Source organism: Cololabis saira, chromosome 2, assembly GCF_033807715.1.
Source record: "Cololabis saira isolate AMF1-May2022 chromosome 2, fColSai1.1, whole genome shotgun sequence".
NCBI lineage: Eukaryota > Metazoa > Chordata > Actinopteri > Beloniformes > Belonidae > Cololabis > Cololabis saira.
In genome coordinates this window covers 49,540,879-49,555,467 of record NC_084588.1, presented here as the reverse complement: position 1 = coordinate 49,555,467, position 14,589 = coordinate 49,540,879, and the positions used below count along the sequence as shown (strand labels likewise).

At 39.9% G+C, this 14,589-nt stretch overlaps 1 protein-coding gene across 3 annotated transcripts in view; it reads right to left on the bottom strand.

Moving 5' to 3' along the window:
* The window catches only part of cep89 (centrosomal protein 89), a 106,825-nt gene that overhangs the window by 68,571 nt on the left and 23,665 nt on the right, over positions 1-14,589 (bottom strand). For 2 of the 3 annotated variants that reach the window (XM_061746816.1, XM_061746824.1), the window contains 5 exons: positions 7,094-7,209; positions 6,733-6,913; positions 5,332-5,499; positions 3,505-3,646; positions 287-376 (listed from right to left, as the gene is read on the bottom strand). In XM_061746816.1, coding sequence (XP_061602800.1) covers positions 287-376; positions 3,505-3,646; positions 5,332-5,499; positions 6,733-6,913; positions 7,094-7,209 — 697 coding nt within the window. Of the gene's footprint in view, positions 1-286; positions 414-3,504; positions 3,647-5,331; positions 5,500-6,732; positions 6,914-7,093; positions 7,210-14,589 lie in introns of all 3 variants that reach the window. The other variant, XM_061746832.1, reaches the window with a different exon arrangement.

The following is a 14,589-nucleotide window of genomic DNA, read 5'->3' as shown; positions in this document are numbered from 1 at the left end:
GGATTTATTTATTTATTTATTTATGATGTTTTTTTTATATTTATGATGATTGTGATGATGTTTTAACGTGTTAATGTGTGCTGTGTGGGTGTTAAAGTGAGGATGTGTGTTAAAATGACCAGTTTTTAACCACGACTGTGTGCTGAGTTTTTCCATGTTAAATGTATATTTTATTTTGTAAAGCACTTTGCGTTACTCGTATATGAAAAGTGCTATGTAAATAAAGTTTGATTTGATTTTGATTGCTGATTGTGGTGTGGAAACTGATTTTAAACGAGGAACTCACTTTGACGTCTTGCTGTAATTTCCCAAATCGAGCCGTGCCGTTCATGATCCTGCTGGTGAATCCGTCCTTCTCCTCCTGAAGAGCTGAGGCCTGCGGAGGGACGGAGGGAAGACGAGGAGTTACTGAGCTAAGAGAGTAACGTGGGGGGGAAACAACACACATGTGGACAAGGGAAGTGAAGGATTATGGGAGAGTTGGAGAGAAAACGTGAGAGAAGCCGTTGCTGAAATCCAGGAGTTTAGCTCAAAGACCCTTTATCATCATCATCATCATCATCATCATCACATCATCATCATCATCATCATCATCGTCATCGTCATCGTCATCATCATCATCGTCATCATAACATAAAATAGATAGATAGATACATATAAAACCTATTTAATTATTATTAAATAAATAAATAAATAAATAATGTAGATAGTATATGGTATGTGTACATATATATATATATATATATATATATATATATATATATATATATATATATATATATATATATATATATATGTATGTGCAAACTATGATAACTATACATTGTTTGAATTTGTTGATGTTATAAAATGTATGAATATGAATTGTTTTTATTTATATCTAAATGTTAAACGGAATGACTTTATTTTTTCTTTATTTTGTTTTTCCTTTCTTTTTTTATATGCTACCTCTTTAGGTTTGCTTTTACTTTTTTGTTGTAATGTACTGTGTGTTATGTGTCGGAACCCAGGATGAATAGCTGCAGTTTTGCTGTAGCTAATGGGGATCCAGAAAAAAACACAAAAAAAATCATCATCATCATCATCTTTAGCTGATATAACAATTCTGGAATCTTCATATACAACTATACAACTGATGCTACCAATAGCTCCAGATCCTGGGAGGATGTCAATGCGACCTGGTCGTCCTCACAACGTCCCTGTATTTACCGCAGCCTCCGTCTCCTGAACAACCTGCTTCCTCCACACTCTGAACTGTTCAGTTCTGCTTCCTGGTTTGATGAGCTGCAGCTCGTTAATCCGGCCGTAACTGTCCACGCTGCACAGCTCCTCCTCCTCTCCGACGGAGCAAATTAATAACACGCCGGATAATTAAATAAAACCTAATTATACACATGTCTCGCTGAGCTAAGTATAGAAGAGGTGCGATGACTGAACTGCAGGTTTCTCTTCCTAAAACGTCTTTTTTCATTTACAAAAGTGGAAATAATAAAAGATTTAAAGTCTACAATGATGTGGAAGACAAACACCTAAATAAATCACTTAAATAGGTAATTTAAGCAGTTTGAAAAGCAAAGTTAAATGCAATAAAGACGTTATTTGTTAAGACTTTGTAGTTCTGTTACATATTTTAAAAAACAAATCTCCTGTTCAACAGTCCTGTAGCAATAGTCTAAACCAGGGGTCGGCAACCCGCAGCTCTAGAGCTGCATGCGGCTCTTTAGCGCCGCCCTAGTGGCTCCTGGAGCTTTTACAAAAATGTTTGACCTTTTTTTCCCTTTTTTTCTTCTTTCTTTTTTTTCTTCTTTTTTCTTTGTTTTCCTTTTTTCTCTTCTTTTTTCTTCTTTTCTCTTTTTTCTTCCTTTTTCCTTTCCTTTTTAATCTCAACATTTCAACATTTTTCTCGACATTTTTACTTTTTCCTCGACATTTCGACTTTTTTCTAAAAATTTAGACTTTTTTCTCGACATTTCGAATTTTTTCTCAACGTGCATAATGAAAAAAAAATCTTCCCCCAGTTATTACTAATATAGAAACATGCAGCATGTGTTGCCTTCATTCTAAGGCTTGTACAGGACTTCATTTTTTGCGGCTCCAGACATATTTGTTGTTTGTGTTTTTGGTCACAGCTCTTTCAACATTTTGGGTTGCCGACCTCTGATCTATAATTATCCATCAACATGTTGTTTATTATTTCTGCTTAAGTGAGTGATGCAGTAAGTTTGTCTGCTGTCCCTCAGACTTTCTTGTTATTATTAAATTTAAACCTGATCTTGAGATGTGGAGAAAAACATAATGCTTTGTTGTTGTTGTTGTTGTTGTTTTAAGAGCAGCAGAGTTCTTTCAACAATAAGCCAGCATGCTTTTTATAAAGTAAAGACTCAGGAAGAAAACCGGTGATTCACTTATTCCTGTGATTCTCAAGCCACAACCAGCCCAAATATCTGCTGTTGAAAACGGTCTAAAGGTGCGTCGGTCATGCTGACATCACCTGGCCTCAAGTACAAGTGATTGGATTGTTGTTGTTTTCTCAATCCATAAAGGAGTGTTTAAACTAAGCTTCGGTCTGACCTGCTGAATCTGGGCGTGCAGGTCGGGTCGATCGTCTGGTTGTTGCAGCAGCGAAGCTGCCGCTGCCTCAGCAGCCTGAAGGCAGATCTGATTCTCTCTTTCTTTGTACATTTTGTTTTGTTTTCAAAATGTTTTCATCAGTACGGAAGTGTAATGCTACGGAAGCATAATGCTGCCAACCCAGAAAAATAAAAAAATATCAGTATCATGTTATAACGTGAAAAGTTTATTGTTAAAACAATAAATTATCACGTTATAACGTTAAAACTTTATTGTTAGAACAATAGACATTTCACGTTATTACAATATACAAACGTATCACTTTATAACATAAGTTTGTATATTGTGATAACATGAAAAATATCACGTTATAACGTGATATTTTTCATGTTATTACAATATACAAACTTATCACGTTACTGTATAACGTGAAAAGTTTATTGTTACAACAATAAACATTTCACATTATTACAATATACAAACGTATCACGTTATAACATGATAAGTTTGTATATTGTAATAACATGAAAAATATCACGTTATATATTTTTTTCTTTTTCTGGGGTGGCAGCATTACGCTTCCGTACATCAGTAATCAGTCAAATTAACATATATATAGTCTTTTAAAATGAGTCATTAGACTATTTTGTTATTTCTGTGTTTTTTAATCTTTTGTATTGTGTGTTTTTGATTGTATTTGAGTCTGGAATAAAGCATATCTATCTATCTATCTATCTATCTATCTATCTATCTATCTATCTATCTATCTATCTATCTATATATATATATATATATATATATATATATATATATATATATATATACACACACTTTATTTTCCCTTCTTTATATATATATACTTTTCATGCAATGTAAATGAAGTAGCTGTGTCCATGTGACGTCTCAGTGAAACCCTGGTAGTGTCGGTCGTACCGTGTGTAACAGCTGGTCTCTGTCCTTGGAAATAATCTCTGTCACAGAAATCACAGCTCCAAGGTAATGTCGAGTGCTTTCCTCCTGCAACAAACACGCTTCTCTCTGTTTCTTCAGCGTACTCATCTTCCTCTCAGCACTCCTGGGGAGTAAGAAGGGAATGGGTGAAGGAGGAAAAACATGGAGGGAATGATAAAGGAGTGAGAAGAACAAGGACGTGGAAACATAGAATTAGAAAAATGGAGAAGGGGTCGAGGAAGAGAAGAGAAACAAAGAGTTAAAGGATGATCTGTTGAGACACTGTCATCTCTGGCTAATCCAACACCTCCTGACAGTCTTCACACTTCAGAACGAGAACATTAATCCCAGAACAAGCCCACCGGGAGCAGAACCGGGTTTTAAAACAGCTGAAGGTCTCTGACAGAAATAAATCCATCATTAGTCATATCGCTCGGATGTTTATGGTGCTATAAACCATATTATCTGGGTTAACTTGGGATATATTTTGAATATTAGATAAAACTGTAAAGAAGGGCGATCACCTCCGTCTTCAGATAACGGTTGAAAAGCTCCGTCTGGGATGAAGTCATTAATTTACATCTCACCTCCAGATAAACCGGGTGGTTTTAAAGCGAGTTGATGAAGTGCCTTGCAGTGTTTCAGTTTAATTACGCCTTGTACATCTCACGTGAATCACAGCGAGGCCGATCGAAACACGCAGCACACTTGAACGGGAGCTATCTTATCTGGGCTGGCCAGGCTGGAGATGGACAGACCGGAGCTGATAATGCTGAGTGTTGCATAACTATTACGAGATGATGGGAGTTCTGCAGCAAACAGTCACGGATGGATCCCTAAACACTCTTAAAAAGTGCAACACTAGAGAAAAGCATGGTATAAAAAGGATGGGAGGAGTTGTGAAGCCTTCTAACGTGCAGTAAAATGTCAACTATTATTTTTGTGAATGATGTATTTACTGCAAAAGGCTGCATATATTATAAGATCAGAGGTGTCAAGTAACGAAGTACAAATACTTCGTTGCCTTACTTAAGTAGAAATTTTGGTTGTTTTTCCTCCCTCAGAGTAATTATTTTTCAGACGACTTTTTACTTTTACTCCTTACATTTTCACGCAATTATCTGTATTTTTTACTCCTTACATTTTAAAAACAGCCTCGTTACTCTATTTCATTTCAGCCTTAAATAAAAACTATCCAGTTAAATTGCTCCATCCGGATAGAGTGAATTTGGTTGTGGTTGTTTCAGATGTTCTTGTCCAGTTTTGTTCTTACATCCGTTCCCTCAGATTCCTGCAACTAAACTTGGATGTACATTCCAATAAAGGTTAGGATAAATGATAACATACCTCTGAAGTTTGACTTTTTGTACCATTACAATACTTATAGGCAACTAGTCATCATATCTCCTGCTCTCTGAAACACATGTTAATGCTCAATAGTACACATATATGGTTCTTTAATATATCTACATTATACTAAGATGCATTCATTTTCAATGGCTTTTGTCCTTAATGGCTTTTTTCCCCCTTACATTACTTTTACTTTTATACTTTAAGTAGTTTTGAAACCAGTACTTTTATACTTTTACTTGAGTAAAAAACTTGAGTTGATACTTCAACTTCTACAGGAGTATTTTTAAACTCTAGTATCTATACTTCTACCTGAGTAATGAATGTCAATACTTTTGACACCTCTGTATAAGATAAGCCCACTGAAGCTTGACCTGCTCATTTTAAACTTCTCTCCTGATATGCATCAGGTTTCATGTACGACCTGACGGCAGAGTCGGAGTATTTCATGTTTGATACCTGTTGGCTTGTTTGCAGCGCTCCAGCTCGGCTGTCACCGTCTTTATTTCTGCAGCCAGGTTTGCCTTGTCCAGAGCCAGACTCCGGTTCTCCTCCTGCGTCCTGGAGTTTCTCAGCAGTAGTTCCTCCCTCTCGCTCCTGCTGCAGCTCTCCTGCTGCTCCAGCTGCCTGAGAGTCCAGGACAGTTGGAGCATCACAGCCAAATTCATGTAAGGTCATCAAGTCTGACGTAATGTAACAATAGACTCCCTGTCCTCGTTTGGTCCACAGCACTGGTCTGTGCTTTCTCATCAAACGCTATTATTGCTGTTGTAACACTGGTACAACCCTCAGACTGTCAGGTATTAAAGTACTTCTGATTTAAAAGCTTATGAAAACTATTTTGATAATTTCACTTCATACATTTTCTAATAAATCCCTCTGGCTTTGATTGTACTAATTCAGAGCTTCAGGTAACTTTGTTCTTCTTATTTCCTTGTTTTGAGCTCTATATCACTTGAAAGATGAAATAAATAAATAAAAAAATCCAACAAAACATCCTCCTGTAATTGTTTTGCTAAAGTATCTTGTCTTTATAGTTGTGAGGATGTGTTATTATTGATATTCATATATCATATTTCACTTCCTCATCACATTTGTTTGTGTGTGTGCATGTATATATATATATATATATATATATATATATATATATATATATATATATACATATATATGTGTATATATATATATATATATATATATATATATATATATATACACATATATATGTGTATATATATATATATATATATATATATATATATATATATATACATATATATATATACATATATATGTGTATATATATATATATATATATATATATATATATATATATATATATATACATATATATATGTGTGTGTGTGTGTTTATATATATATATATATATATATATATATATATATATATATATATATATATATATATATATATATATGTGTGTGTGTGTATGTTTTATATATGTATATATAGATATACAGTATATAGATATCTTTTGTTTTTTGTATAGAATTTGAATACATTTTGATTATAATGATGTTTTTTTTAGGATTTGATACGTTTTTACTTTTTCCTACTCCTTTTCGAGCATGTTAATTATGATTGATGCATGTTTTTATTTATTATTTTGTTTCCTTATTTACATGTATTTATTATTGATTATTATTTTTTTGTTTTGTATTCAGTACTGTTTCATGTTCAAAATAAAATTTAAATTCAATTCAATTCAATTCAAAAAAGTATCTTTCAGTTCTGCAGGATTGTCTGGCTAAGGTGAGCGGGTTAGTGTTCTCCCTTTAACATGAGAAGAAAAGGCTGATTGATTAATAGTTTAAAGGCAGAGATAAACAGTGACAGTGCCTTCTGAGTTTGGCAGCGACGTGGCAGTGTTCGTCCCAGGTGATGGAATCCTTCAGCTGCGTCTGCAGCGTCTGCACCTCCTTCATGAGTCTCTGCTCCTCCCTCCTGCTCTCAGCCAGCTCCTCCTGCAGACGCTCCCGTTCCGCTTCCAGCAGCATCAGCTGCTTCGTCACCTTCAATACTGCAGAAGAAGACAGAGAGGAAGTGGGAGTAAAATATGAATCAAAATTAAGCAGAAGGTGGAAGAAGAAACAAGGACTATTTTAGTTCTGTTACTTCTGAAATTCAATTGTATTTATTGTTATTCTTTATGTCCCCCCTCCTTGTTAACATATGTTCAGACAGTATTCCCCCTCGGTACCTTCGGTCTCGTGTCTGCTGTGATTGGCTTTGGCCTTCACATGCTGAGCCTCCAGCTGATCGATCAGAACCTGGTTCTCCTGCAGAACCAGGAGGGCCTGCTGCTGAAGCAGCTGACTGAGGAGAGGAAGAGAGGAGTGAGATTACAACTGTACTGGTAGTCAAATCCCAAGGTGAAGATGGAATTCTATAAATAAAATAACTAAGAGAAAACAAGAACAAATCCCTACCAATCTTTTTAATAATTAGTAAATAAAACTGGTTATCTAATCTTTGTAATCAATAACCCACACCCCACATAACCAGGTGATCAAGGTCAGCATCAGATCAGATTATACTACTAACTGATAAAACTCTTTCTTTTTGCTTCATTATGAACATCAATGTCACATCCGCAGTTATATCGTTCACTTTGCTTGAGAACTTGAGGAAATGAGACTTTTATCTTCCTTTTTTTTTGTCACCAAACTAAGTTGGAAATTCTGTTTTCCAGTTTTTCATTAGATACAGTCTTGGTAACATAATTTCTACTTGCACCCATCTGTGACACATTTGCCCTGTAACCAACAGCTCTGAAATAAAAACAGTGAACTCCAGAGTTTGTCGACACAAGGAAGGATTGGAGTTTTGACAGCTGATTACTGCATTACTTCTTATCTATCTATGATGCAGTATTTTAACAACCTGGGCAGGTTCAAGTCATGGCTCACCAAACATCCCTGCCCAGAATTGTCAAATTAGTTTAATTCACCGTACAAATAGTTACAGATTACTTTTGAACAGAGGTGTCAAGTAACGAAGTACAAATACTTTGTTACCTTACTTAAGTAGAAATTTTGGTTATCTATTCTTCACTGGAGTAATTATTTTTCAGACGACTTTTTACTTTTACTCCTTACATTTTCACGCAATTATCTGTACTTTTTACTCCTTACATTTTAAAAACAGCCTTGTTACTCTATTTCATTTCGGCCTTTAATAAAAACTATCCAGTTAAATTGCTCCATCCGGATAGAGTGAATTTGGTTGTGGTTGTTTCAGATGTTCTTGTCCAGTTTTGTTCTTACATCCGTTCCCTCAGATTCCTGCAACTAAACTTGGATGTACATTCCAATAAAGGTTAGGATAAATGATAACATGAACATGAAGTTTGACTTTTTGCACCATTACAATACTTATAGGCAACTAGTCATCATATCTCCTGCTCTCTGATTATTATCTCTGATATTTGCATTATACTAAGATACATTCATTTTCAATGGCTTTGGTCCTTTGTAATGAAGGCCCTCTTCATTACTTGTTATCTGTATTTTATAGTATTTATGGTGGTCAACAGTAAATTAAGACACAAACACAAAACATTTAATATTTTTATTGAAGTTGTGTTTTTGTAGATTTTTGTTGCTGGGAGGAATTGAAGGCCAGCCTGTAAAACAGAGAAAAACGTTTGGTTTGGATAGCTCAACACATGTGCTTATGTGATTGGTGTACCTGTGCCATGCTGTGTAGTTTACTCACCTCTGTTTCTCCTCTGCAGGGTGTTCAGGCTAAAAGTGTCTGCAAGGGCTGAGCACCAATTTAAAGGCGGGAGAAACCAAGTCAGCAATTAGTGGAGGGGTGTTAGGCTCTTTGATTGACTCTTCAGCTTTTGTTTGATTGCTAATTGATTTGTGTAGTTTATCATTAACCTTAGTTAGAGTATTTGAGGTTTAGTTGTAATAATATTTTCATGTATTTGTGTTTTGGGGTATATATTTAAATGTATGGTGAGGGTGAGTTCTCCCTTTTGTTGTGGTCATTGTCAGTGGCAGGGTGTATATAAGGCTGCCAGTTTCCATCAATCCTGGTTGCTGCTAGGACCACGTGCTGCTGTGGGTCTGCAGCCATTTTTGAGATAATGTGTTTTTGAGATGTGTCTTTTTGGTGAAATAAACACCGAGTTGGTATACACCTGACCTCTGCCTCAAGCCTCCTCTTGTCTTCAGTCCAGCCGTTACCCGGCCATCCTAACAAGTGGTGTCAGGAGTGGGATCTGTATCGCAGTGAGGAGTTGAGAATGAAGAGAGGTAACAGGAAAAATGACCAACAAGAAGAACCAGATGAAGGCGCAAGTGCATCAGTTGACCAGGGGGCCACGGCAGCCAGCACCAAAGAAGGAAAGCTGGAAGAGCTGGCAGGGCTGGTCAAAAACCTCATTCAGTCTCAAGCAGCCAGAGACCAGCAGATGGACAAAGACCTCTCCCGTCAAGACCAAAGATGGAAGAGTATGCAGCATCAATTTCAGCAGATACAGACACAGGTGAATTTAATGAAAGAAGACCACGGACGTGAGCATGAGCAGCAGGAGTATGAAGAGGAAGTTGATGACCCAGGTGAGGGGACAAGTCAAATAAATATCCTCAGACTCCAGAGGGAGCTACCAGTCCTCAGAGAGCCATCAGTCCTCAGAGAACCAAAGTTACTCCCACTGGCTCCAGATGATGATGTTGAACATTTTTTGACGACATTTGAGAGAATGGCCCAAGTCTGTCGATGGCCAAGAGATGAGTGGGCTGTTCGCCTGGTCCCTTTACTAACAGGCAAAGCACGTAGTGCCTATGTGCTTATGGACATTGCAGACTCTGAAGATTATGGTAAAGTGAAAGCAGCAATATTGGCAAAATATGAAATCACAGCAGAGACCTACAGGCAACGATTTCGGGCCATGAATATTCTGCAAGAAGAGACCCCACGTGAGCTGTATGTTCGCCTAAAAGACTTGTTTTCCAAGTGGGTCAAACCTGAAACTTCCACAGTGAAGGAGATATCTGAGACGATGATTCTTGAACAGTTCCTGAGGATGGTGCATCCTGAACTTGAGGTTTGGATCCGTGAACATGACCCTCGTACTGCAGAGAAAGCAGCTGAGCTGGCTGAAGTCTTCACAGCAGCCAGGAGAGGGACCAGAAGCACAACCTTTGGCCGAGACAACAACTTTGCCCAAAGAAGTAAGTCCAGCGGGGGTGAGCGGGGCTATGGTCACTCAGGTCAGGCTCAGGGTAGAGGTTTTTCCAGTGGTAGACAGTTTACAGCAAGTAACACCAACAATTCAAACCCTGTTAAAGACACTACATTTAGATATCCCAAACAGGATGTACGATGTTACCTGTGTAATGGGGTGGGCCATACTCAGTACTCTTGTCCACTTACAAATCAGACTAAGCCATCTCTCTTTTGTTCAGTTCCTAGGCCCACTACAAGTCAAGTAGTTGGAGCAGGAGCCCGTACAGCACCAGTCTTGGTGAATGGCCACAAAGAAACAGCCCTTCTAGATACTGGAGGATTTCAGTCAGTGGTAATATCCAGTTTGGTGCCTAGGGACAAGTGGAGTGGGGATAAAATCTGCATAAGTTGTGTTCATGGGGATGAGCATGATTATCCAATGGCTGAGGTGTATCTAACAGTTGGAGGGCAGACTTTTCTTTTGCCAGTAGCTTTAGCTCCAAAGTTACCCTATGCTGTCATTCTTGGCAATGATGTCCCCACCCTACTGGATCTGGTGCAGCAGACAGACATCAAACCTATCACACTCAACTCAGTAACTGAGACAGTTCAGAGCCCAGCTGCAGGGACACTTAAACCTTGTATTATGGTGACCACCAGGGCTCAGAGTTCAGGACAAATACTCAGGGAGTTGCCATTTTTTGGGGTGGAGTTGGAAACGGGTCAAGTTAGACTTTCGAAGTCTAAAGCAGAGAGGAGAAGGGAAAAATTGAGGGGCACACCTAGGGAAGGAACAGGTGAGCTGGCTAAACCAAGCCACCCACTAGATTTAGACCTTCCACCCGATGTAGGCTCACTGCAGAAGACAGACCCTACTTTAAAGCCTTGGTTTGAGAAAGTGACAGAGGTTGAAGGAGTTAAGCGGGGTAACCCAGGTTGCCTGGATGAAGCTACTTTTGTAGTTAAAGGGGGGATTCTCTTTCAATGCAAGGGCAATGTTGAGGCTTTGGCGTTGCCACAGCAGTTCAGACACAGGGTTATGGATCTGGGGCATTCAATACCATGGGCAGGACATATGGCATTTCAAAAAACTTTGTGTAGGATTGCCAGTCGGTTTGTGTGGCCAGGAATCTATAGTGATGTTTCTCAGTTTTGTAGTTCCTGTGGGAAGTGTCAGCTGACTTCAGGAAAGAGGGTTGCACGGGCCCAGCTGCAGCCATTGCCAATTATTGAGACACCATTTGAGAGAATTGGCATGGATGTAATGGGACCATTAGAGAGGAGTTCCTCTGGAAACAGGTACATCCTAGTGATATGTGATTATGCAACCCGCTATCCTGAAGCCTTCCCCCTAAGGTCAGTGAAAGCCAGAAATATGGCTAATTGCCTTTTACAACTTTTCTCTAGGGTAGGCATACCTAAAGAGGTTCTGACAGACTGTGGGACAAATTTTATGTCCAAGTTGTTACAGCAGGTCTATCAGCTGTTAGGAGTGAAGGGAATTAAGACCACCCCTTATCACCCCCAAACGGACGGACTAGTTGAAAGATACAACCAGACGCTAAAAAACATGCTGCGCAAGTTTGTTTCCCACACAGGAGCTGATTGGGACCAGTGGCTGCCTTATTTGCTCTTCGCCTACCGTGAGGTGCCACAGGCCTCGACAGGCTTCTCACCATTTGAACTGCTGTATGGACGCCAGGTGAGGGGGCCACTGGACCTCCTGAAAGACTATTGGGAAAGTCCTCCGTCAACAGGAGAGAACGTGGTAGCATATGTGGTCAAGATGAGAGAGAGGTTGGAGGAAATGTCAGCACTGGCCCAGCAGTCCATGAGGACAGCTCAACAGAACCAAAAGAAGTGGTACGACCAAAAAGCTAGAGAGAGGGTCTTTGAACCGGGTCAACAGGTGCTTTTGCTGCTTCCTACCTCCGACAACAAGTTGCTGACCAAGTGGCATGGACCGTATGAAGTCATCAGACGGACCGGTAAGGTCACATATGAACTTTTTATGCCAGCCAGAGTCAAAAAATATCAGACATTTCATGTAAACTTGTTGAAGGAGTTCCAGGTTCGCCAGGAGCCAGTGCACCATCAGCTGTTTGTTCGAGCAGTTCAGGATGAGGAGGTGACGGAGAAGTTTTTTCCAGCCAGTACTGGGGAACCCAGCCCTGTAAACTTGACCCATCTGTCAGCCTCACAGCAGAAGGATGTTGTGCCTCTGCTCGACCCAGAGCTCTTCAAAGAGACGCCAGGTTTCACCTCCCTCGTCCAGCACAAGATTCGGCTCAAGAATGACGCTCCAGCACGGCAGAAGAGCTACAGGGTTCCTGAGCGGTTGGTGCCTGTGTTACAGAAAGAAATCAAATTGATGTTGAAGCTGGGTATAATTGAGGTATCCAGCAGTGAATGGTGCAGCCCTGTTGTTTTGGTACCCAAGAAAGATGGCTCACTGAGATTTTGTATTGACTTTAGGTACCTAAATGCTGTATCTCGATTTGAGTCATACCCCATGCCCAGAATCGAAGACCTGGTGGAGAGAGTTGGAAGAGCCAAATACATCACAACACTTGACCTGAGTAAAGGCTATTGGCAGGTGGCACTGGCACCAGAAGCCCAGGAGTTGACGGCCTTTAAGACCCCCTTTGGTATGTACCAATTCAAAGTGATGCCATTTGGCCTCCAGGGGGCACCTGCCACGTTTCAGAGACTCATGAATCATGTTCTGAGAGATGTGTCAGAGTTTTCTGCTGCCTACTTAGATGACGTGGTTATCTTCAGCCAGTCCTGGGAAGAACATATGTGCCAGCTGCAACGGGTCTTGCAATGCATCAGAGCTGCAGGACTAACCATCAACCCACAGAAATGTGCTGTAGCCCAGAGAGAGGTTGAGTATCTGGGTTATGTCATCGGCTTTGGCAAAATCAAGCCTCAAGTGGGGAAGGTGGAGGCCATCCAGGCGTTCCCTGTCCCTACCACCAAAAGGAAGGTGAAGAGTTTCCTGGGCCTGGTCGGGTGGTACAGGAAGTTCATTCCTCACTTTGCAGAGCGTTCAGCAGTGCTGAACAACCTCACGAGAGCCTCAGCATCCAACAAAGTGTGTTGGACCGAAGAGTGTGACAGCGCTTTCAGCGAGCTCAAAGACTCAATCTTCACCCATTCAGTCCTGCACTGTCCTGACTTTGATAAGCCATTCACCCTGCAAACAGACGCCTCTGGAGTGGGCCTTGGTGGAGTGCTGCTGCAGGAGGTGGAGGGAGAGATGAAGCCAGTTGTGTTCCTGAGCCGCAAGCTTCTGGACAGGGAGACCAGATATTCAACCGTGGAGAAGGAGTGTCTGGCGATGAAGTGGGCCATTGATTCACTCAGGTACTACCTTCTAGGAAGACACTTCTATCTGGAGACAGACCATCGGGCCCTTCAGTGGTTGCACCGGATGAAAGACGCCAACATGCGTGTGGCTGGGTGGTACCTGGCCCTGCAACCATACAGCTTTACAGTCCGCTACAGATCTGGGAAAACCAACATGGTGGCTGACTGTCTGTCTCGGGTCCATGAAGTCTGAGGTACTGTACTCTTCCAGAAGAGGGGGGAGGAAATGTAATGAAGGCCCTCTTCATTACTTGTTATCTGTATTTTATAGTATTTATGGTGGTCAACAGTAAATTAAGACACAAACACAAAACATTTAATATTTTTATTGAAGTTGTGTTTTTGTAGATTTTTGTTGCTGGGAGGAATTGAAGGCCAGCCTGTAAAACAGAGAAAAACGTTTGGTTTGGATAGCTCAACACATGTGCTTATGTGATTGGTGTACCTGTGCCATGCTGTGTAGTTTACTCACCTCTGTTTCTCCTCTGCAGGGTGTTCAGGCTAAAAGTGTCTGCAAGGGCTGAGCACCAATTTAAAGGCTTGGGAGAAACCAAGTCAGCAATTAGTGGAGGGGTGTTAGGCTCTTTGATTGACTCTTCAGCTTTTGTTTGATTGCTAATTGATTTGTGTAGTTTATCATTAACCTTAGTTAGAGTATTTGAGGTTTAGTTGTAATAATATTTTCATGTATTTGTGTTTTGGGGTATATATTTAAATGTATGGTGAGGGTGAGTTCTCCCTTTTGTTGTGGTCATTGTCAGTGGCAGGGTGTATATAAGGCTGCCAGTTTCCATCAATCCTGGTTGCTGCTAGGACCACGTGCTGCTGTGGGTCTGCAGCCATTTTTGAGATAATGTGTTTTTGAGATGTGTCTTTTTGGTGAAATAAACACCGAGTTGGTATACACCTGACCTCTGCCTCAAGCCTCCTCTTGTCTTCAGTCCAGCCGTTACCCGGCCATCCTAACATCCTTAATGGCTTTTTTCCCCCTTACATTACTTTTACTTTTATACTTTAAGTAGTTTTGAAACCAGTACTTTTATACTTTTACTTGAGTAAAAAACTTGAGTTGATACTTCAACTTCTACAGGAGTATTTTTAAACTCTAGTATCTATACTTCTACCTGCTGGATCTACTGCCCT